The sequence below is a fragment of the Ranitomeya variabilis genome, chromosome 5 (genome assembly GCF_051348905.1).
Source record: "Ranitomeya variabilis isolate aRanVar5 chromosome 5, aRanVar5.hap1, whole genome shotgun sequence".
NCBI classification, from domain to species: Eukaryota; Metazoa; Chordata; class Amphibia; order Anura; family Dendrobatidae; genus Ranitomeya; species Ranitomeya variabilis.
The window spans coordinates 381,705,803-381,730,963 of NC_135236.1; the positions used below are offsets into that span (position 1 = coordinate 381,705,803).

The 25,161-nt window shown below is 47.9% G+C and overlaps 1 protein-coding gene across 8 annotated transcripts in view; it reads left to right on the top strand.

Moving 5' to 3' along the window:
• The window catches only part of ANKRD26 (ankyrin repeat domain containing 26), a 154,984-nt gene extending 130,092 nt beyond the window's left edge, over positions 1-24,892 (top strand). For all 8 annotated transcript variants that reach the window (XM_077264993.1, XM_077264995.1, XM_077264997.1 and 5 more), the window contains 6 exons: positions 409-538; positions 825-1,106; positions 7,672-7,907; positions 7,981-8,224; positions 22,389-22,434; positions 23,192-24,892. In XM_077264993.1, the coding sequence (XP_077121108.1) occupies positions 409-538; positions 825-1,106; positions 7,672-7,907; positions 7,981-8,224; positions 22,389-22,434; positions 23,192-23,340 (1,087 nt within the window). In that variant the 3' untranslated portion in view covers positions 23,341-24,892. The remainder of the gene's footprint in view (positions 1-408; positions 539-824; positions 1,107-7,671; positions 7,908-7,980; positions 8,225-22,388; positions 22,435-23,191) is intronic.
• Positions 24,893-25,161: the final 269 nt, after the last annotated feature.

Consider the following 25,161-nt stretch of genomic DNA (forward strand, 5'->3'; position numbering starts at 1 on the left):
AGACGTAAAAACCTTTTTTCACTAAGTAATTTGATCAAATTGCCGGTTTTTTTTTTTCAAAAAATGTTTTATGGTTTCACATATGTATTGCATTGGTGGCTGAATACTTTGTATTGTTCTTGCTTGTATGGTGGTAGCAAAGCTGAGCTTTGGGATCCTGAAAAACGCAGCAAGACCTGCTTTTTGTCTGCATCTTTTTTTTTTTTTTTACTACCAAGAGCAGGTTTTGGCTGCAGCAAAAAAGCAACATGTGAACATGGCCTTAGACTGCAGCTACACCTAATATATTTTTGAATTATTATATGGAACATTACACATTTCTAAAATATTTCTCAATTTCATTTTCTTTTATACTTATTGTTTAAATGTGGTTATTTATATATACTTTTATTATATTGTGCTGAGCAGGCTAAAGAAACTTCTAAAAACTGCAAAGAAGAGACTGAAAGACTACGAAGGACCTGAACAACGAAGTAGTGTGAAAGGAGGATCCAGAAACTATGAAACAGACAGTGAAGTTTTAAAGATGAAAGAAAAGGTTTGTAATTTAAAAACAGTGATATGTAACATTGTCTATTCTTGCTATATGTTAGTAAGAAAAGCCCATTTATTATATCCCTGCACTTGCCACTTTGTAAGCATTCATTCATTCTAGCTGCACTTAAAATTTTGCAAGTTACTACTGGAAGCGCTCTTGTTGGCCACATTCCTAGCAGCACATACATGCATACATACATACAGTAAAATGTTGCTCAAAAATAAAGTTTAGTATGAAGTTTTTAGCTTGTCTGACCTTGGTCTTCCAAATTCCTTGAACAACCCAGATAGACGAACTGTCTTCACAAATGGAAAGAGAATCCCGCAGATATACAGAATTAGAATCTACAAACCGTGACTTGCAAGAAGAAGTGTCTACGAACAAGAAGTTATACAGGAATATTGAACGGTTAGAAAGACAACAAAAGGAAGAGCTGGCTGAAATTAAAAGATGGTTTGACTCAAACAAGACGAGTCAAAGTAACCTCGACATGTATAAAAAACAAGTAGATGAGAGGGGCAGGCAAGAGTTACGACAACAGCTTGAGGAGGTCAATCTCTTTCTACAGGTACGATTTCTATATATTTCGCTGTTTATACAATGAGTTGGATATCTGTAACAAATTATGCCCCATTTACATCATGTAAGAATGTATGGTGGATGACTTTGTGTATTTATATTAAAGGAGTAATCCTTACATCAAATTGATGACCGAACCTTAGGTTTGGCCATCTTTTTTTAGATAGTTGGGGTCCAACTCTCGGCACTCATGGTGATCAGCCGTTTGATGGAACTATGCCATTCCTGCAGGTCCTGCACCCTCTTCATTGTCTATGATACACAGCTCCATACTTTTAGTTAGTCTGGTAACACAGCTAAGTCCCATTAAGTTTAAAAGGACAATATCATAGAGAAATGTAATGCCAGACACTGATGTTAGTAAAAGTATGCTGATACGTCTGGTAAACAAAGAGAACACAGCCACCTTCAAACATCTGATTGGCGAGTGTGCCAAGAGCCTGACCACTAATTAAGATTAATGGTCTATCCATCAATCTTAAAACCCCAGATAACTCAATTTAAGGGTTTATCTGGGACTATTTTATTTTTTATACCTAAGAATAGGCAGGCAGTTGCCAACTACCAGCCTGTTCTACTGGTTGAAGCCGGCTTCCCGCAGTTAGGCAATTGGTCGTATGACATCAACAGTGACATCTTGTTAATCGAGCAGTGGAGAAGAGAAGTAGTTGCTCTGTCAATGTGATGGCAGCAAAAGCCGCAGGGGCGGTCTGTGACAGTTCTGAGCTGGCAGAGATCAGAGGCGGGCAGAACAGGCAGGTAGGTACCAGCTACCTACCTATTAGTTCTTATTCTCATAGTAAACAAATGAATTAGTGCCAGATCGAAGTCTGTTTTTAAAATATTAAAACTCACAGCCTGGTGGCATGCACTACAGGTCTCTGTGTGTCATTGTCAAGTGGTTTTGTGCCATGTATTAGTAGAAGGGGATATTTATGTCCGCTTCCCCCCAAACTTCCCTGTTAAACCTCTGAATGACAAAGGAAGAAATGTGCAATAAATTACCCGTATGTGTCTGCAAAAAGTGCCTGGACACATAAAAGGGATTTGAGGCATTGGGGTCAGAAGGTCCTGATTTAATTTTGCATTATTAATGGTGTGATAGCTTTGTTTGAGTTGTTTTATTGTATATACATTGTTTTGTGTTATATTTATATAGTCACTTGTGTGTATTTTTCATTTGTTTTTTATCCATACACACATACAGGCTAATCAGTCAGGCAGACTGGGATTGCATATAGTTGTGTGATCTCGGGTAAACATTTAGGCAGTGATTAAGGACCACAAAGGACACTTTGCCGTATCTTTTTATGCTTTCCTTCTATGCCTTATGGAGTACTGCAGTGTGTACTGTTCCTGATTTTGTCTTTATTGGAATAAAAACCTTTTTTATGGATGAAGCAAGAGCTCGTCTTTTCCTGGACTTGCTAATTTGCAGAAATCTTACAAATCCTTCAAAGGCTTCTGCATCTACTTCTGGCTGCTTTCTGCTCCCTCCTCCCTTTTTTTAGTATTAGGCCACACTCACACATTAAGTATTTGATCAGTATTTTACATCAGTATCTGTAATCCAAAACCAGGTGAGGAACAATCAGAGGAATAGTATAATAGAAACACGTCACCACTTCTGTATTTATTACCCACTCCTGGTATGGCTTACATACACTGATGTGAAGTACTAACCATGTGAACATGGCCTTACTGATTGCTGAAAATTGGTGGAGGCGGTTATATATTGTGATGCAGTGACCCATGCTGAGCTAGGGGGCGCTGTGCGTGCTCCTCAGGATACCCATGGAGATGTAACTGTAATGGTGATAATGAGATAGTGACTGGCATTATTGTAAATGGCTGGTAAATATAGAGAGAAAGAAAAGCGGGCACCACTCCAATACAAAAACTAGGGATCAACCATTGCATATAAATAATTACTGAACAGAGAGAGAAGATATGCAAACCAATGGGATTAACCTTAAATAATCAATTTTATTGTACAAAAGTCATAATCCATAAACAGAGCCAGGCAAGACATACATTTAAAAACATTTAAAGCAATGGTATGGCAAAATAGACTATAAAGAATTTAACCCGAGGGGAAAAAGGAAGCTAATACTTCACAACAAATGTAAAACAGGAAAGATTACCAAAAAGTGCTGAGTATGCGAATACACAATCTTAGTCAAATATAAATCCTATTGTTTGCTGCCAACTGACCCCCTGAGTACTATGATAAATTACATGTACTCCAGCTTAATATCAGGAGAAGATATATCATGGATCCTATCTTGTTATGCAGTTATGGAGGTAAGTTACCCAGTCCTGTCCCTTGGTTCAGGGCTCTTTTTTTCCCGAGGGACAGGACTGGGTAACTTCCATAACTGCTGTGGAATTACAGTCAAGCAAATAAGGCAGCACACTGCAGCGCTGAAACATGCAAACCTGAAACACGAAAATTGAACTGCATTACTGCACTAGAAATATGAAAAATGAGAGCGTTTAGCGCATAAAAATGGCCAATTTTATGTGTACCTGGTAGCCACTTTACGGCATCTCTCGTATACCAGGTCCTACGCTTTCCTTTCCTCGCTGAGAATAAACGTCTCCATCTGATTGGGTACCTGTGAAAACCTCTTCTTAGACTAACATTCTCTCTCTCTGTGGAGGGGTAATGGACCTGTTGCGATTAAAACACCTGTGGCTAGGAGGCGGAGTGCTCGGTCAGAAGGCTAAATAATACATTTGAAAAAAATGACCGTCACATCCAAACATAGACTAAGTGTGAACAGGTGCTGAACCTAGAGTCACCAACTCTTATACAGTCAAGCAAATAAGGCAGCACACTGCAGTGCTGAAACATGCAAACATGAAACACGAAAATTGAACTGCATTACTGCACTAGAAATATGAAAAATTAGAGCGTTTAGCGCATTTTACCTGGTAGCCACTTTACGGCATGTCTCGTATACCAGGTCCTACGCTTTCCTTTCCTCTCCTCGCTGAGAATAAACGTCTCCATCTGAATGGGTACCTATGAAAACCTCTTCTTAGACTAACATTCTCTCTCTCTGTGGAGGGGTAATGGACCTGTTGCGATTAAAACACCTGTGGCTAGGAGGCGGAGTGCTCGGTCAGAAGGCTAAATAATACATTTGAAAAAACTGACCGTCACATCCAAACATAGACTGTGTGAGGTTTTCATAGGTACCCATTCAGATGGAGACCTTTATTCTCAGCGAGGAAAGGAAAGCGTAGGACCCGGTATACGAGAGATGCCGTAAAGTGGCTACCAGGTACACATAAAATTGGCCATTTTTATGCGCTAAACGCTCTAATTTTTCATATTTCTAGTGCAGTAATGCAGTTCAATTTTCATGTTTGCATGTTTCATCGCTGCAGTGTGCTGCCTTATTTGCTTGACTGTATAAGAGTTGGTGACTCTAGGTTCAGCACCTGTTCACACTTTGTCTATGTTTGGATGTGACGGTCAGTTTTTTCAAATGCTGTGGAATTACACCTATTTATTTCTTTCATAGACTGACACTTATTCATGCCTTAGGACATTGGATCTTGATTTCTTGTATTTCCATATGGCGTGTGTATGCATATGTTTATTTAAATAACTAGCACATTGTAGTATTGCAGTATATTTATTTCCCTGATTATTTTTCTACAGGGGTCTGCTCTTACTTGTTTACCATCTGTTTGCACACATGCCGTTTTGGACAAGATAGGATCCATGATATATCTTCTCCTGATATTAGGCTGGAGTACATGTTATGCCTGGCTCTGTTTATGGATTATGATTTTGGTACAATAAAATTGATTATTTAAGGTTGATCCCATTGGTTTGCATATCTTCTCTCTCTGTTCAAATGGCCGGTATGTGTCGCAGAGGGAGTCTGCGCTGTAAGCCAATAATGTTGTTGTTCTGGGACCTGTAGTCCAACAAGTATTTGTATAGTTGTAAAGGGAGGCTTGCAGGGTTAGTTGGAGAGCTGGACGGGTCTGACTAACCACACACACCTCCCATCTATGGGAGTGGTTACAAGTACATAATGTGACCATGGTGTGGTCACATGGGAGAGAGTGTGTAGATCCTGGAAGGCTTGGGTGTTGGGAGGTCCTGTGTGTGGACCAGATCCCTGAATAGCGCACTGAGAGGCCGTGGACCTGAAGACTTGTGTGTTGGGAGATCCTGAGAGTAGGATCGGATCCCTGAATAGCGCACTGAGAGGCCTTTGTTGGAAGATCCTGGAAGTAGGACTTCCTGAATAGCACAACCTGTGTTGGAAGATCCTGGGAGTAGGAATTCCTGAAGAGCACATGGAAAGGCATGTATGCAGAGTCTGTGATGGCAGTGCATTGGGGGAGCTACAGCCCGTCTGAGGATCTGGACTGTCAGGTGGCCTGGTGAGCAAAGCATTGTCTGGGACGGTGATCCCAGTTAGGCAGCTTCCCTGTGAGAGAGAGTACTGACAGGAGTCAGCGTGTGGAGCAGGAGCTCTTGGAAGGTAACCCAGAGTATGGGGAACTGTGTGCACTGACGGAGTCAGTTAATGTACTGTGTGGTGTCCCTCTGTAACTGGACGAAGTGAGGTCCGGTGTGTTTAGAGAGAGCGAACCAATGTAGTTTGCGCTATATGAGTAGAGACATTGATACGGCGTACGGACATCCCCTGGGAACTAGTCAAAGAGGACTGGAGGGTGTAGTGTTTGAACTCTAAGTTAAAGCCGTATATGAAGTATCTAAGATAAAGCTGCAACTTAATGTCTTTTGTTGGTGCCTATTGTGTTCCATGAAGTATATAATGAACTGTGCTTGACCCGGTTTATGACTGCATAATAAACTGCACGGACTGTTTAAGGCTTCTTTCACACATCCGTCGGTACGGGGCCGTCGCAAACCGTCGGCCCGACGGACGTTGTGCTAAATTTAGCACAACGTGGTCGGCGGATGCAGTCTTACGACGCATCCGCTGCACAGTGTGATGAGGCGGGAGGAGGGGGCGGAGTTCCGGCCGCGCATTCGCGGTCGAAAAAAGCGGAACCGAGGGACAAAAAAAACGTTACATTGAACGTTTTTTTGTGCGTCGCGGCCGCCAAAACACGATGCATCCGTCGCACGACGGATGCGACGTGTGGTCATGCGTCGCTAATGCAAGTGTATGGAGAAAAAACGCATCCTGCAGGCAACTTTGCAGGATGCGTTTTTTTCTCCAAAACGACACATTGCGACGTACACCAGAAGACGCAAGTGTGAAAGTAGCCTAGTAGAGAAAATCGTGCCTGTGTGACTGAATCCTGTTGCTAAGGGAGTGTCCCCCAACACATGCAGTAAGCGCTATCTCACAATACCGATCTGCAGAGGATAGAGTGTCTCAAAGAACATAGCACAGGAAACAGGACAAGAACAAGAGGGGGAAGGCATATCGAGAGTGAATGGAATCTGTCAGTAGGATCAACTCTCTTAAGCCGTCATCGTGCCCAACCCCCCGCTCAATGCAGGATTTACTAAACCTTCTCAGACAGATGTCTGTCCAGCCTCTGTTTGAAGACTTCCATCGAACGAGAACTCACCACCTCTCGTGGCAGCCTGTTCCACTCATCGATCATCCTCTGTCAAAAAGTTTTTTCTCATATTCAATCTGTATCTTCTCCTTTTCAGTTTCATTCCATTGCTTCTTGTGTTTCCATGTGCAAATGAGAATAATAATGATCCCTCTACACTGTAACATCCCTTCAGATATTTGTAGACTGCTATTGTGTCTTCTCTTAGCCTTCTTTTTTGCAAGCTAAAAATTCCCAGATCATTTAACCGTTCCTTGTAGAATATACTTCCTGGTAGTTCTTCTCTGAATTTGCTCCAGTTTTTCAATGTCTTTTTTTTTTAAATGTTATGCCCAGAACTAGACACAGTATTCCAGATAAGGCCTGACCAAGGAGGAGTAGAGGGGGATAATAACTTATAAAGTGATAAAAGATGATTTCTCAACAACAAGGCATCTGATATGAGGAATACATGTAGGATTTCTTTCCTATATTAATAGTTTAGATTGGTCAAATATGGTGACAAGTTCCCTTTAAAGTACAGTGTTAGAGCTGTGCTGACACATGAAAGCAAGTATAGCCAACAGCACTTTGATTAACACAAAGCTCATTTCCAGCCTGTATTACAGAGAGTGACTCTCCCACAAGAAAAAAATATAAGACTTGGATCAGGCTGTAAATTGTGTATCAGATTGACGACATGAACATTGCAGACTGAAACTTAGTTAAATTTTATTAACTAAAGGAAACCACTAACAAAAATATTTTTTTTAATTGTTGACGATGTCCATAGCCTTTAAGAACATTTGTGATTGATTTTAACCCCATCAGTGGTTCCGAACATTATAGTGGCTCTGTTCTCGCTGTCCTAACTGGACATAAACATCTGTATTTGAAGTGTCTCTTATGTGTCATGTCAAAGGCAAATTAGAGTCTCCGAGATGTTCACCACCGGTAACTTTCAGCTCTTTTAAAGTAGTTTCTAATTATCGTTTCTTCGTTTACAGGCACATGCAGCCTCACAAGACAAGCTAGAACAAATGAGAGCTGAAAATGATGCTTCTGTCAGGGGTCAGATGGAACATAGGATTCAAGACTTAGAATCCGAGCTCCACAGGCTCAAGCATGCTCAACTAGAAAACACGAGCGAGCAAGACTCCACTAAGCAGGAGTTAAACAGATTTAAGGACTTGTATGCAGAAGAACAAAAGTCGAGAAAATCATTAGCATCAAAACTAGAAAGGTAAATGATATCAAAGTGTTAGAAATTTGAACTTTTCACATCAAACATTAACGGCCTCCTTTTATTTTTGTAGAGCTAATGAAAGACTCGCAGAAGCCAACAGCAAACTTCTTAATGAGAGGCAAAGAAGCAAGTCGTTAATTGCAAGTACTTTTCTGAGTGGAAGCATGGGTGCCAGTCCTGTAGTAGACACGGGTCACCTTGCCCGCCTCACCAGCAGTCTGCCATTTAATAGGAGTTTGGGACTTACTGGAGGTTTACTTAATACAGTCGGGAATGGTTTGGCTGCAAATCAAGTGGAGTCCTATTTTACTAAGGTTAGTTGTAGTAAGTTACTGTTACATGTAGATAGATGAAAACTATACATATTTCTATAGACCTTTATGTACATAATACCTGCTATAATGTACAATATTGTGCCTTAGTGTTGCACATAAAAAGCAAATATGTAAAGAGACGTTAATTTAGAAATAATAACTGGGAAACTGGTGCGTGAACGTCATGAAAATAAATAAACAATGGTGATGACCGGAACTAAATAAAAGAAAATGTATAAACAGTTTCAGTGGTAATCCTACATATAAATGGTTAGCATATGTGGCATTGTAATTGGAGGAGTGACTGCAGGGAGAAAAGTAAGCGATATTCTCCCTGCAGCTGCTTATTTCTAGTAATCGGAGCGGAGCTGGGGCTGCAAACAGCGCGCACTTCACAAGGAGCGTGCTGTAATCATGCCCCCATCTCGGCAGTGCGTGTATACAGAGCAGGCTGTCAATCACTTATCAGGAGGAATGATTACAGCACTGACTAGTCGCAGCCCGGGATAGACCTTAATTTTTCCCTTCCCCCATGACGGCACACCTGAGAGAGGGGATCCGCCCAGCCAGGACAGGAAACCCTACTGAAAATAAAAGGGCGGTACCTCTCTGTCGCTTCAGTTGGGTTTCCTGTCCTGACAGGGACCCTCGTGCTGAACACGGCGGTGATTCCACTCACCCAGGTCCCGTCCCGGCGTGGAAGAGCAGGCGGCGCCTGTGCGTCGGTGTTCGGGAGCCTGGAAGCGCCGTCCGCAGGTCCCCCGGGGTCTCTGCGTCCGAGCGGGCGTTGGTGCAGCACGGTCGGACCCAGCTCCTTCCGTGGCTGCCACGCTGCCCTCCTCCCTCTGCCGACATCCAGGTGCGGCGGCCGCTTCCGGGTCGCCCGTCTGACGTCACGCGCAAGGCACGCTGGGAATGGGCGTGCCCGCGTGACGTCGGGGGCGGGCGCCGGATCCAAGATGGCGGCACCCATGAAGAAACGCCGGCCGGTGGAAAAAAGACTCCGGCGGCGCGGCAAAGGAGGGGAGGGGCCACCATTGGGCACCGGAGGAGGCGGGGAGTGCAATGGTCCCCCATAAATGGGTGTCTGACCACAAAAGACGCGCTCATGTCCAAAAACTTCAGCATGGAAGTGGGACAATCAGAGCAGCAGCAGCAGCCGCCGCCATCACAGCAGCAGCGTCAGGAGCTCTCGCCAGATGCCTTCCCGAGCCACCAGCACCGGAGCAGTCGCTCAAGTGGTAGGAGCAGCAGCCGTCCTGTCCGGCAAGACTCTTCAGCGTCCAGAAGGGACACTGCACGTGCATCTGTCCAGCCTCCAAAACCGGTACCCTTGACTGACGGCGGTGGTGAGTGATCTTCGTGAATGTCACCCTTATGGTAACAGGGTCCATTTTTTCTGTTTGATCACTAGGGCCCGAGGAAATCTAGCGGCAAAACAAAGAACCGCGAATGTGCCCTTTGTAAAGCCCCGCTTGCAGTTCAGTGGCAGAAGGACCTCTGCTCTGACTGCATTCAAAAAACCATACAGGATGAGACTCCTAATTTCGCCACTAGCCTCAAGGCCATAATTCAGGCAGAAATTAAAAACTCCCTAAAACTGGCCCGTAAAAAATCAGGGAGGAAGAGCCGTAAAGTGTCTACGGATTCGGAGGCCTCTCAGAAACAGGAGAGTCAAAAATCATCCCGTTCTCCCTCTACCTCCTCCGCCTCTATCCAGTCCTCAGATTCCTCCTCAGATAGTGATACAGGGGGTCGCCCGTGATTCCCAACTGAGGATGTACAAAAGTTAGTCAAAGCAGTCAGAACTGCAATGGGACTTAAAGAGGAAAAGACACCTAGGTCACTTGAGGATGTCATGTTTGGCGGTTTAGAGGAAAAAAGAAAACGGACATTTCCGGTCAATGCAAAAATTAAAGCATTGATCGAAAAAGAATGGAAAAAACCCGAAAAAATGGGTACCTTACCTTCTTCATCTAAAAGGAGATATCCTTTTGAAGAAAAAGACTCCGAATCCTGGGAGAAAATCCCTAAGATTGATGGTGCGGTAGCCAAATCTCTGAAAAAATCATCCCTTCCCTTAGAAGATTCAGGGGTCCTAAAAGATCCACTGGACAAAAAAGCAGATGGGTTTTTGAGGCACATCTGGGAAGCAGCGGCAGGGGGCTTGAAACCGGCTATAGCTGGGACATGTACAGCTCGCGCTCTTATGGTCTGGTTACAACAGATAGAAAATCAGCTAAGGGATAAAGTCCCTAGGAATGACATTCTTGCAAATATATCCCTAGTTCAAGGGGCAGCAGCATTTCTGGCGGATTCCTCTGTGGACTTCGCGAGATTAACAGCTAGAGCAGCGGGCCTGTCCAATGCGGCCAGAAGAGCCCTATGGCATGGCTTAAAGGTTGTCCGGGAGATTTGCCATCCAAACATAGGCTATGTTCCATCCCATGTGATGGTCAACTCCTCTTTGGGGAAAAGTTAGAGGAGATTTTGGAACAGGCAGGAGACAAAAAAAAAGCCTTTCCAACCTTCCCGAAAGATCCGAAAACCTTTTTTCGGAGGAGATTTGACAGAGGCCGACCTCCAGGAGATAGGAGAAATTGGGACTTCAAAGATAAAAGGAAATCAGGCTATATGTTCAAAGGGCCCTCTACATCTGCCAAAAAGTCCCCCCAATGACATTACATCAGATGTTGGAGGAAGGCTCTCCCTCTTCTATCCAGCCTGGATAAACATCTCCCCGAGTATCTGGGTTTTAAATATCATAAAAGAAGGCCTAAAAATAAAATTTATCTGTCCACCCAGGCACAATTTTGTAATAACCCCCCGGAGGAAAGCCTGGCAGGAACAATTAGCCCTAGAAACGGAAGTCCTCGGACTGATTCAAAAGAATGTCTTGCAAGAAGTCCCGATTCAGGAGTTGGGAAGGGGGTTTTACTCCCCCCCTCTTTCTAATACAAAAACCCGATGGCTCTTGGAGGACCATAATCAACCTAAGAAAGCTCAACCTTTCAATAGACAATCACTCCTTCAAGATGGAGTCCATCAACACAACCACAAAACTTCTGTTTCCTCACTGCTTCATGGCAGTAATAGACTTAAAGGACGCATATTACCATATTCCAATACATCGCAAATACTGGAGATACTTGAGAGTGGCACTCTACATACAGAACCAAGTGAAACATTACCAATACACAGCCCTTCCATTCGGCCTATCTACTGCTCCCAGGGTTTTCACCAAGGTGATGGCAGAGGTAATGTCATATCTCCGTTCCCGGAATATTGTAATTGTCCCCTACTTGGACGATTTTCTTGTGATAGGGAAGACAGAGGCCGATTGCTCCCATCAGATAATGGTAGTGATATCAACTCTAATAGAGCTCGGTTGGTTAATAAATGTCCCCAAATCGAAGTTAGTTCCTGTAAAGGTACAGTCCTTCCTGGGCCTGATACTAGATTCAGAACGTCAACTCTGCCTCCTCCCGGAGAACAAAGTAACCAAAATAATCAATTTAACCACTGCAGCGATACATCAACCAGCGATGACCCTAAGGAAAGCGATGTCCCTACTAGGCTCGTTAACGTCCTGCATTCCGGCGGTAGGATGGGCACAATTCCAGCTGAGACAACTGCAGTGGGAAGTTCTGTCAGCCCAAAGACTGTTAAGAGGGCATTTGGAAGGAAGTTTGTCTTCCTCAGGATGTAAGAAATTCCTTAAAATGGTGGACCATAGAGGAACATCTCACTATGGGAGTCCAATGGCAGAAACCGGTCGAGGACATCATCACGACCGACGCAAGCAACATAGGTTGGGGAGCTCACTTAAGATCCCATTCAATTCAAGGAACTTGGTCCCCCCAAGAAAAGAGCTATGGCTCAAACGTAAAAGAACTATTGGCAGTAGTAAAGTCCTTGAAACATTTTCTTCCCCGACCCCAGGGCCGCCATGCTCGAGTCATGACGGACAATCGAGCAGTAGTGGCCTATATCAATCACCAGGGGGGGACGAGGTCTTGGAACCTCATGGAGGTGTCAAACTCACTATTTCATTGGGCAGAAGAACACCTATCTTCCCTATCAGCTCTACACATAAGAGGGGTAGAAAACTTACAGGCAGATTTTCTGAGCCGCAGAGTTCTGAGTCAAGGGGAATGGTCCCTGAATCCCGAGATATTCCAACAAATAATACAGGCCTGGGGTACACCAGAGATAGACTTGTTTGCCACCTCACACAACAAAAAAGTGAAAAAATTTTGCTCACTGAACCCAAACGAACATCCTTTCGCAGTAGATGCCCTACTAATACCGTGGAAATTCTCTCTGGCTTACGCATTTCCCCCGATAGTGATGATTCCAACAGTAGTCCGGAAAATCAGAGAAGACCGAGCGAAAATAATACTCATGGCTCCATTCTGGCCAAGAAGACCATGGTTCTCCCTTCTAAGGCAAATGTCGATAACAGACCCATGGATTCTGCCAGATGTGCCGGACTTGTTAACCCAGGGACCAGTGACCCACTCTCAGGTGAAGGGCTTCCATCTGGCAGCCTGGCTTTTGAGAGGGCGCTACTAAGTCGCCAAGGATTCTCACCAGGGTTAGTCTCCACCCTATTAAAAAGCAGAAAGCCTATAACGTCTAGAATCTACGGTAGGACCTGGAAGAAGTGTTTAGATTTCTTAGGTGAGCCGTTAGGGGATGTAGCTCCAGTGGGTCCCATCCTAGAATTTCTACAAGCAGGCTTGCAGCTAGGGTTAGCAAGTAGCACCCTTAAGGTTCAAGTTTCAGCCTTAGGGGCCCTATATAATTGCAACCTAGCATCTAATAGATGGGTTTCATGATTTATAAAATCCTGTGGCAGGTCTAGACCAGTTATTATTCCCAAAATCCCTCCTTGGGATCTAAATCTAGTCTTGGAGGCTTTAACCAAAGATCCTTTTGAGCCTTTGCAGGAATTATCACCTAAATTACTCACCCTGAAAACGGTCCTACTAGTAGCTCTAACATCGGCCCGTAGAGTAGGTGATTTACAAGCTCTATCAATATGCCCTCCTTACACTCAGGTTTTTGATGACAGGATAATCTTGAGACCAGATCCAGCGTATCTCCCCAAGGTAGTCCAAAAATTTCATAGGAGTCAGGAGATTACGTTACCATCATTTTGTAATAATCCTAAAAATCCGGGGGAACAAAAGTTCCATATGCTAGATGTAAGGAGATCCATGTTACAATATATAACCATGACTAGTCAGTGGAGGAAAGATCAAACCCTATTCGTAGCCTTTCAAGGTAGTAAAAAGGGATGTGGGGTAGCTAAAAGTACCATTGCTAGATGGATCAGGGAGGCCATTAGTCTGTCCTATTCTGCAAGTGGCACTCCGGTTCCTGACGGCATCAAGGCTCACTCCACCAGGGCTGTGGCTACCTCCTGGGCAGAGAAAGCTGAGGTATCGATTGACCAAATTTGCAAGGCCGCTACCTGGTCCTCACCCTCAACTTTTTTCAAACACTACCGGCTAGACCTTTCCTCCTCTGCTGACCTAACCTTTGGTAGAAGGGTACTCCAAGCGGTGGTCCCTCCCTAAGGGTTTTTCTTTCTACAAAAGTCTCTCTGGTGTGCCGTCATGGGGGAAGGGAAAACACCAAGGTTACTTACTGGTAGCCGGTTTTTCCGGAACCCATGACGGCACCCGTATATTCCCCCCCTTTATCACCCCTTCGGTGTGCACTATTGTTTTGGGTGTTTTTATTTAATATAATGTGGTGTTGGATTGCCATGTGTACTAACCAGGGGGGCCTCTCATGCTCTGAAAACCAACTGAAGCGACAGAGAGGTACCGCCCTTTTATTTTCAGTAGGGTTTCCTGTCCTGACTGGGCGGATCCCCTCTCTCAGGTGTGCCGTCATGGGTTCCGGAAAAACCGGCTACCAGTAAGTAACCTTGGTGTTTCTCCCTGTAGCTGCATTTCCAATTAAACTGCTGAACATGTTTAAAACTGTATTCACCTGCAGATTACTACTGTGGCTGCAGGTAAATACAGGGGGTTTTTTTTGTTTTTTTGCTGACAGACTCCCTATAAAGAGAACATGTCATGTCCCCAAATGCTATTAACCTAAAGATATAGGCCCCGATTCATCAAAAGCTTCTACGCCTTTTTGAGTATGGTGTAAAAGCTTTGGGACTTTGTGTGTTTTTACACCATTTTTCATAGGACAGAGGCTTGACTGGGCGTGACAACCCTCATTTGTCAAATTCATGACAAGCGATGGCGTACATTACACCACAAATCACTGACAGGTGTAAGACTTGTGGCATGCGCAACACCACTTTCTGCCTCCCCTGATTCATTAAGTGGCATGTGCCTCTCAAGGAATCGGGCACCTCACACTCAACGCCTCCCCCTCATGACTTGTATGAGAAACGCCTGTCTTGTTTATCAGGGCAATACGGTTAATCTGCAGGTTGTGTAACAGTGTTGTCTGGCCACCCAGCGCGGCTACTGGGAGAAAATGACGTTAATTCTTTACGGGATCTGCCGGCTTCTCGTCATAGAGGTGTGCCCGGAGTGGCTACAGCCATACTCACAACATTGTAAGCACACCTCAAACGTTGACTGACAACTTGCTCTGAAGTGTATTTGTGCAGAGTGAGCTGCCGACCAAAGTAGCATACAGCCAGCACTCGCCAAATAATGAGTGGTGCTGTTAGCGGTGACTGTCTGCCCCCCGGGCACACCTCTGACTGACAGATGGCAGCTCCAGGGAGAAGTAAAGTTAGTTTTCTCCAGGTAGCCGCACTTTCTGTAAATCAGGCGGACAGCATTGAAGCACTATTAATATCTGCAGATTAACCCCATATCTGGAGGTTAATAGCGATATGACAGTTCCCTATAATGTTAATAAAATTGATGTTTTTTAATTAATAATGTGATAGATTGATCCCTGACCCTTTGTATATATATTGGGATATGTCAAGGATTTGAACATGGAAAGATAGCAGTGTCACGTATGCTTTATTTGGATAGGAAATTAATAGCTGAGAATTGGGTATCAGATCAGACGCCCACGATCCCAGTATTTATTATTAAAATGAATTGGCTGCTAAACCTGCATAGATGCATCTGCCTAAAAAGGGGAGCCATCTCTAAGCTTGATAAATTGTGGGCCTCATGGATTGGTGTCTAGAGAACTGCAGAGATTTCGCTTAGGTTTATTTTAATTACTGTCATTACCGAATATAAGATATACGTTATTAATCTGATGTAGAATCTAATTATTTATTCATGTAAAATTATTTCTGTTTGATGCAGAACTGCGGATAATTACATATATTTATCAAAGTAAAAGTGCTGTATGTTAGGGGGGAGGGGATGGGGATTGTGTTCAGTTTTATGTTTGTAAAGTTGTCATTTAAAAAAAAAAAAATTCTAATATGAATAAAAAAATATTTTATTTAAAAAGATAATCTAATAGATTGGTTCCAGTGTCTTGGAGAACTTGGCCTATTTCTGTATCTTTTTTATTGTATTTGGTTTTCTTCCATCACTACAGGTAGTATCAGACAGTCTTCATGATGTTGAGATGTGGGCTGTGTAGACACCATACCAATTGGAGAGCTTTTAGCTTGGTACTTGGTGATGAATATGGAATAATTGTCTTCGTGAAAAATAAGTTTGATGTTTATTATCTGATGTTTAATATCTCCTCTCTGGTGATAAGATGGAGATAATCTGCTCTTGGCGTTTCTTTACATTTTGACAAGCTCCCCAAATTCAGTTGCAGAAATGCAAACAGTTTTAGGGTAATCTCAGCACAACTTCCTTATTTGATGTAGCCAGTCATCGATGTAGTGCTCGCCTGCTCGCCTCCGTTACCCGCTGTGGTGCGCATGCCGAGCAGTGATACGTTACCTGCTGTGGTGCGCATGCCAAGCAGTGATACGTTACCCGCTGTGGTGCGCATGCCAAGCAGTGATACGTTACCTGCTGTGGTGCGCATGCCGAGCAGTGATACGTTACCTGCTGTGGTGCGCATGCCGAGCAGTGATACGTTACCTGCTGTGGTGCGCATGCCGAGCAGTGATACGTTACCTGCTGTGGTGCGCATGCCAAGCAGTGATACGTTACCCGCTGTGGTGCGCATGCCGAGCAGTGATACGTTACCTGCTGTGGTGCGCATGCCGAGCAGTGATACGTTACCTGCTGTGGTGCGCATGCCGAGCAGTGATACGTTACCTGCCGTGGTGCGCATGGTGAGCAGTGATACGTTACCTGCTGTGGTGCGCATGCCGAGCAGTGATACGTTACCGCTGTGGTGCGCATGCCGAGCAGTGATACGTTACCCGCTGTGGTGCGAATGCCGAGCAGTGATACGTTACCCGCTGTGGTGCGCATGCTGAGCAGTGATACGTTACCTGCTGTGGTGCGCATGCTGAGCAGTGATACGTTACCCGCTGTGGTGCGCATGCTGAGCAGTGATACGTTACCTGCTGTGGTGCGCATGCCGAGCAGTGATACGTTACCTGCTGTGGTGCGCATGCCGAGCAGTGATACGTTACCTGCTGTGGTGCGCATGCCGAGCAGTGATACGTTACCTGCTGTGGTGCGCATGCTGAGCAGTGATACGTTACCCGCTGTGGTGCGCATGCTGAGCAGTGATACGTTACCTGCTGTGGTGCGCATGCCGAGCAGTGATACGTTACCTGCTGTGGTGCGCATGCCGAGCAGTGATACGTTACCTGCTGTGGTGCGCATGCTGAGCAGTGATACGTTACCTGCTGTGGTGCGCATGCTGAGCAGTGATACGTTACCCGCTGTGGTGCGCATGCTGAGCAGTGATACGTTACCTGCTGTGGTGCGCATGCCGAGCAGTGATACGTTACCTGCTGTGGTGCGCATGCCGAGCAGTGATACGTTACCTGCTGTGGTGCGCATGGTGAGCAGTGATACGTTACCTGCTGTGGTGCGCATGCCGAGCAGTGATACGTTACCTGCTGTGGTGCGCATGCCGAGCAGTGATACGTTACCTGCTGTGGTGCGCATGCCGAGCAGTGATACGTTACCTGCTGTGGTGCGCATGCCGAGCAGTGATATGTTACCCGCTGTGGTGCTCATGCCAAACAGTGATACGTTACCTGCTGTGGTGCGCATGCCGAGCAGTGATACGTTACCTGCTGTGGTGCGCATGCCGAGCAGTGATACGTTACCTGCTGTGGTGCGCATGCCAAGCAGTGATACGTTACCCGCTGTGGTGCGCATGCCAAGCAGTGATACGTTACCTGCTGTGGTGCGCATGCCGAGCAGTGATACGTTACCTGCTGTGGTGCGCATGCCGAGCAGTGATACGTTACCTGCTGTGGTGCGCATGCCGAGCAGTGATACGTTACCTGCTGTGGTGCGCATGCCAAGCAGTGATACGTTACCCGCTGTGGTGCGCATGCCGAGCAGTGATACGTTACCTGCTGTGGTGCGCATGCCGAGCAGTGATACGTTACCTGCTGTGGTGCGCATGCCGAGCAGTGATACGTTACCTGCTGTGGTGCGCATGCTGAGCAGTGATGCGTTACCCGCTTTGTTGCGCATGCCAAGCAGTGATACGTTACCTGCTGTGGTGCTCATGCCAAACAGTGATACGTTACCTGCTGTGGTGCGCATGCCGAGCAGTGATACGTTACCTGCCGTGGGGCGCATGCCGAGCAGTGATACGTTACCTGCCGTGGTGCGCATGCCGAGCAGTGATACGTTACCTGTGGTGGTGCGCATGCCGAGCAGTGATACGTTACCTGCTGTGGTGCGCATGCCGAGCAGTGATACGTTACCTGCTGTGGTGCGCATGCTGAGCAGTGATACGTTACCCGCTTTGGTGCGCATGCCGAGCAGTGATATGTTACCCGCTGTGGTGCTCATGCCAAACAGTGATACGTTACCTGCTGTGGTGCGCATGCCGAGCAGTGATACGTTACCTGCTGTGGTGCGCATGCCGAGCAGTGATACGTTACCTGCTGTGGTGCGCATGCCAAGCAGTGATACGTTACCCGCTGTGGTGCGCATGCCAAGCAGTGATACGTTACCTGCTGTGGTGCGCATGCCGAGCAGTGATACATTATTTGAAGCGTTCAGAATCTATATCTGGCCACCAGATTCTAGCAGCGGCTACTTTGACCGTGACACGTTACATTGTCACTGTGTAACCCCACCCTAATGTAGACAGTTGGGTCACCCCATAGACTAAATTGATGCTGCCTCCACCGTGTTTAATAGGTATTATATAATATACTAGATGGCAGCCCGATTCTAAAGAATCGGGAGTCTAGAATCCATATATACTTTATTTATTCAAATGTAAGAATAATTTGGTGGGCGGGGACCCTCGGCCTCCGATTTGGTTGGCGGGGCCCCACGGCCTCCGATTTGGTGGGCGGGGTCCCTCTGCCTCCGCTTTGGTGGGCGGGGCCGCTCGGCCTTCGATTTGGTGGGCGGGGACCCTCGGCCTCCGATTTGGTGGGCAGGGACCCTCGGCCTCCGATTTGGTGGTCGGGGACCCTCGGCCTCCGCTTTGGTGGGCGGGGCCCCTCGGCCTCCGATTTGGTGGGTGGGGTCCCTCTGCCTCCGATTTGGTGTGCGGGGACCCTCGGCCTCCGCTTTGGTGGGCGGGGCCCCTCGGCCTTCGATTTTGTGGGCGGGGCCCCTCGGCCTCCGATTTGGTTGGTGTGGACCCTCGGCCTCCGATTTGGTGGGCGGGGACCCTCGGCCTCCGATTTGGTGGGCGGGGAACCTCGGCCTCCGATTTGGTGGGCGGGGACCCTCGGCCTCCGATTTGGTGGGCGGGGCCCATCGGCCTCCGATGTGGTGGGCGGGGCCCCTCGGCCTCCGATTTGGTGGGCGGGGACCCCCGGCCTCCGATTTGGTGGGCGGGGCCCCTCGGCCTCCGATTTGGTGGGCGGGGACCCTCGGCCTCCGATTTGGTGGGCGGGGCCCCTCGGCCTCCGATTTGGTGGGCGGGGACCCTCGGCCTCCGATTTGGTGGGCGGGGACCCTCGGCCTCCAATTTGGTGGGCGGGGACCCTCGGCCTCCAATTTGGTGGGCGGGCACCCTCGGCCTCCGATTTGGTGGGCAAGGCCCCTCGGCCTCCGATTTGGTGGGCGGGGCCCCTCGGCCTCCGATGTGGTGGTTGGGGCCCCTCGGCCTCCGCTTTGGTGGGCGGGGCCCCTTATCCTCCGATTTGGTGGGCGGGGCCCCTCGGCCTCCGATTTGGTGGGCGGGGCCCCTCGGCCTCCGATTTGGTGGGCGGGGACCCTCGGCCTCCGATTTGTTGGGCGGGGCTCCTCGGCCTCCGATTTGGTTGGCGGGGCCCCTCGGCCTCCGATTTGGTGGGCGGGGACCCTCGGCCTCCGATTTGGTGGGCGGGGACCCTCGTCCTCCGATTTGGTTGGCGGGGCCCCTTATCCTCCGATTTGGTGGGCGGGGACCCTCGGCCTCCGATTTGGTGGGCGTGGCCCCTCGGCCTCCGATTTGGTTGGCGGGGCCCCTCGGCCTCCGATTTGGTGGGCGGGGACCCTCGGCCTCCGATTTGGTGGGCGGGGACCCTCGGCCTCCGATTTGGTGGGCGGGGCCCCTCGGCCTCCGATTTGGTGGGCGGGGCCCCTCGGCCTCCGATTTGGTGGGCGGGGCCCCTCGGCCTCCGATTTGGTGGGCGGGGACCCTCGGCCTCCGATTTGGTGGGCGGGGACCCTCGGCCTCCAATTTGGTGGGCGGGGACCCTCGGCCTCCAATTTGGTTGGCGGGGACCCTCGGCCTCCAATTTGGTGGGCGGGGACCCTCGGCCTCCGATTTGGTGGGCGGGGACCCTCGGCCTCCGATTTGGTGGGCGGGGACCCTCGGCCTCCGATTTGGTGGGTGGGGCCAGGCCCCTCGGCCTCCGCTTTGGTGGGCGGGACCGCTCGGCCTTCGATTTGGTGGGCGGGGCTCCTCGGCCTCCGATTTGGTTGGCGAAGCCCCTCGGCCTCCAATTTGGTGGGCGGGGACCCTCGGCCTCCGATTTGGTGGGCGGGGACCCTCGGCCTCCGATTTGGTGGGCGGGGCCCCTCGGCCTCCGATGTGGTGGGCGGGGCCCCTCGGCCTCCGATGTGGTGGTCGGGGCCCCTCGGCCTCCGCTTTAGTGGGCGGGGCCGGGCCCCTTGGCCTCCGCTTTGGTGGGCGGGGCCGCTCGGCCTTCGATTTGGTTGGCGGGGCCCCTCGGCCTCCGATTTGGTTGGCGGGGCCCCTCGGCCTCCGATTTGGTTGGCGGGGCCCCTCGGCCTCCGATTTGGTGTGTGCTCTGCCTGGGGCCACTGTGCTCTGCCTGGGGCCCCATATGCTGCCTGGGGCCCCTGTGTTCTGCCTGGGGCCCCATATGCTGCCTGGGGCCCCTGTGCTCTGCCTGGGGCCCCATATGCTGCCTGGGGCCCCTGTGCTCTGCCTGTGGCCCCATATGCTGCCTGGGGCCCCTGTGCTCTGCCTGGGGCCCCATGTTCTGCCTGGGGCCCCTGTGCTCTGCCTGGGGCCACTGTGCTCTGCCTGGGGCCCCATGTTCTGCCTGGGGCCACTGTGCTCTGCCTGGGGCCCCATAAGCTGCCTGGGGCCCCTGTGCTCTGCCTGGGACCACTGTGCTCTGCCTGTGGCCCCATATGCTGCCTGGGGCCCCTGTGCTCTGCCTGGGGCCCCATGTTCTGCCTGGGGCCCCTGTGCTCTGCCTGGGGCCACTGTGCTCTGCCTGGGGCCCCATGTTCTGCCTGGGGCCACTGTGCTCTGCCTGGGGCCCCATAAGCTGCCTGGGGCCCCTGTGCTCTGCCTGGGACCACTGTGCTCTGCCTGGGGCCCCATATGCTGCCTGGGGCCCCTGTGCTCTGCCTGGGGCCACTGTGCTCTGCCTGGGGCCCCATATGCTGCCTGGGGCCACTGTGCTCTGCCTGGGGCCCCATATGCTGCCTGGGGCCCCTGTGCTCTGCCTGGGGCCCCTGTGCTCTGCCTGGGGCCCCTGTGCTCTGCCTGGAGCCCCATGTTCTGCCTGGGGCCACTGTGCTCTGCCTGGGGCCCCATATGCTGCCTGGGGCCCCATATGCTGCCTGGGGCCCCTGTGCTCTGCCTGGGGCCCCATATGCTGCCTGGGGCCCCTGTGCTCTGCCTGGGGCCCCATGTTCTGCCTGGGGCCCCTGTGCTCTGCCTGGGGCCACTGTGCTCTGCCTGGGGCCCCTGTGCTCTGCCTGGGGCCCCTGTGCTCTGCCTGAGGCCCCTGTGCTCTGCCTGGGGCCACTGTGCTCTGCCTGGGGCCCCATAGGCTACCTGGGGCCCCTGTGCTCTGCCTGGGACCACTGTGCTCTGCCTGGGGCCCCATGTTCTGCCTGGGGCCACTGTGCTCTGCCTGGGGCCCCATATGCTGCCTGGGGCCCCTGTGCTCTGCCTGGGGCCCCATATGCTGCCTGGGGCCCCTGTGCTCTGCCTGGGGCCCCTGTGCTCTGCCTGGGGCCCCATATGCTGCCTGGGGCCCCTGTGCTCTGCCTGGGGCCCCATGTTCTGCCTGGGGCCCCTGTGCTCTGCCTGGGGCCACTGTGCTCTGCCTGGGGCCCCTGTGCTCTGCCTGGGGCCCCTGTGCTCTGCCTGAGGCCCCTGTGCTCTGCCTGGGGCCACTGTGCTCTGCCTGGGGCCCCATAGGCTACCTGGGGCCCCTGTGCTCTGCCTGGGACCACTGTGCTCTGCCTGGGGCCCCATATGCTGCCTGGGGCCCCTGTGCTCTGCCTGGGGCCACTGTGCTCTGCCTGGGGCCCCATATGCTGCCTGGGGCCCCTGTGCTCTGCCTGGGTGTAGGACACTGGTGACGTCACTTATCTCCGGACATTAGCTCCGGACATTAGCTCCGGACAAAGCCACGGAAGTTGGCACAAATTGCAGGAAGTAGTATTCTAGGCAATTATATATTAGATATAGTATTATTTAGTATTAGATATAATATTTACTGCAGCTTGAATTATGATAAAATAATACATTCTAAAAAAAAAAAAGGCAGGAATTAAGATAACTTAAAGATGGGCAGGTTAGAGAACATCCTTGCTGTATAACATCTCATTTCCAGTGTCTCCGGAGACTTTTAATTACAATTAAAGTACCGTATGTCAAAATTCTGTTTCAGGTGCAGCAGGAGCTTGAAAAGAATATTGCTAAAGAACTAGAACAAGGTATGTGGTACCCAGGGACTTCAGACTTGGGCCTCATTCAGACATCCGTGTTTCACGTCTGCTATCTGTGCTGTTCACAGAAAAAAAATTCTACCCATTATAGTCTCGGAACATGTTTACATTAAGTTTTCTTGAGGGTTTTTTTTTTTTCTAGACAGATTGTCCGCCAAAAAAAGAAAGAGGTATATCTCTTTTTAATCCAATTTGCAGATAAAAATCCCCCAGGCAATTTAATAGGTCCGTGAAAAAAATTAGATGGCGTGTGTGTCATACAAGTACTGTCTGTTTTTAACTGTTTAATCAGTAGTAGAAGCTTGTTTTTTTTTTTTTTTCGATTGTTTTTTTTTTGCATATGGACAAAATCTACTAAAATTGTACCAACAAACTGATGAAAAAGAGACTTTATTTTTTTTCTTTATACGCAATAAAGGACATCGGAATGAAGTTTTCACGTGTGCATGTTGGGCAGCCAGTGGTTCCAAAATCTATTTATTTTATAACGGATCCTAAAGGTGAAGGGTGGTCTGACTAATTAGGAGTGGGCCATAAACAAAACAAATAGCTGCAGTACGTTCTGCGCCTCCATAACTATAGCTGTCCATCCCTGTAATATCACTAACATATTATTGCTTTTGCCATACACAGTAATTTACAGTTACATTGTCACATGCCTGGAACATATATGCACTATAAGTATTGACGTACTCCAGTGATATTACACATAGTATAATCTACTTATCCCATGGTTAATTTTCAGGTAATGCCGAGCTGGAAGGTGGGTGTACCCGAATTTCCCCTGTTGGCTCCATAGCCGGATCTCTTAGAAACCTGACTGCAGAGCAAGACCCAGTTTCAAGAGCAACGCAGCAATATTTAGAGGTCCTGAAGAAAAACTATATGATTTAAAGTGATTTTGTTTACGCGAAATGGGTACATTTCAGTCATTGAGAAAATGATTTGTGGTGTCTATAAGTTTCTTGCAATTTGCACTTGTTACAAAACCGCATTGAAGACTTTATTTTCCTATTTATTTCCTTTATCCGTGACCACTGTATCTGAATGTTTTTGTAACATAGTGCTGTGTACTGTCCACATTTGTCATGTATTTTATTAATTGAAGGTACGTAATGCCATTCCACACAATGTTTCATCCACTTTGTGACAGTATTTACTTAAAGTGTTAGTGCCAAGAAAGTACAAGAATGTATTTTTTGTATAGATTTCTACACTGCTGCTGAAAATGAAAAGGTACAAAAGATTTCCTTCTGTCTTTATTAAGTCGGGAGGCATTTATGTACTTCTGTTGTCTTTAACACTCATTTTTTAGACTGCCTCCATTTATTTGATTTACTACGATTATATGGTCTTAATGTAAATTCTTTACCTCTAACAGTTACTGGTACGATATATTAGCTGCCTAAACTGCTATAGCTGCTCATTAAATGAATAATAATTAACTTTCCAAAAAATCAGAAGTCCTTCATTTTAAAGGGATTACCTAGGATTAGAAAAATTAGTTTCCTTAAAGAGAACCTGTTAGCAGTAGCAGCTATCGGTGTTCCGCTGGCACCATCATGCTAGAGAAAAAAAAAATCCTCCTCCAAGATGGCGCTGCCTGCACAGTAGCAGCTATCGGATCACTGATGACGGATTTTTTTTTTTTTAGGAACTTCAGGATTACATCAAACAAATGTGTATATAATTCTTTACATACACACGTGGTCAAAATTGTTGGTACCCCTCGTTTAATGACAGAAAAACCCACAATGATCACAGAAATAACTTGAATCTGACAAAAGTAATAAGAAATAAAAGAAGAACTATGAAAATGAACAAATGAAAGTCAGACATTGCATTTCAACCATGTTTCCACAGAATTTAAAAAAAATAAATAAAACTCATGAAACAGGCCTGGGCAGAAATGATGGTACCCCTGAAAATAATGTGACAAAAGGGACCTGTTAAATCAAGGTGTGTCCACTAACTAGCATCACAGGTGTCTACAATGTTGGAATCAATGTGGGCCTGTACATAGGGCTACAGATACTCACTGTGCTGTTTGGTGACATGGTGTGTATCACACTCAACATGGACCAGAGGAAACGAAGGAAAGAGTTATCTCAGGAGATTAGAAAGAAAATTATAGACAAACAAGGTAAAAGTTATAAGACCATCTCCAAACAGCTTGATGTTCCTGTGACTAAGTTGCACATATTATTCAGAAATTTAAGATCCATGAGACTGTAACCAACCTCCCTGGGCATCGCCGCGGAAGGAAAATTGATGACAAATGAAAGAGACGGATAATACGAATGGTAACAAAGAGCCCAGAAAATCTTCGAAACAGATTAAAAGTGAACTTCAAGCTCAAGGATCATCAGTGTCAGATCGCACCATCCGTCATTGTATGAGCCAAAGTGGACTTCATGGGAGACAACCAAGGAGGACACCATTGTTGAAAAAAATCATAAAAAAGCCAGACTGAAATTTGCCAAACTACATGTTGACAAGCCACGAAGCTTCTGGGAGAAAGTACTATGGACTGATGAGACAAAATGGAACTTTTTGGCAAGACACATCAACTCTATGTTCACAGACGGAAAAATGAAGCATATCAAGAAAAGAACACTGTCCCTACTGTGAAACATGGAGGAGGCTCTGTTATATTCTGGGGCTGCTTTGCTGCATCTGGCACAGGGTGTCTAGAGTCTGTGCAGGGTACAATGA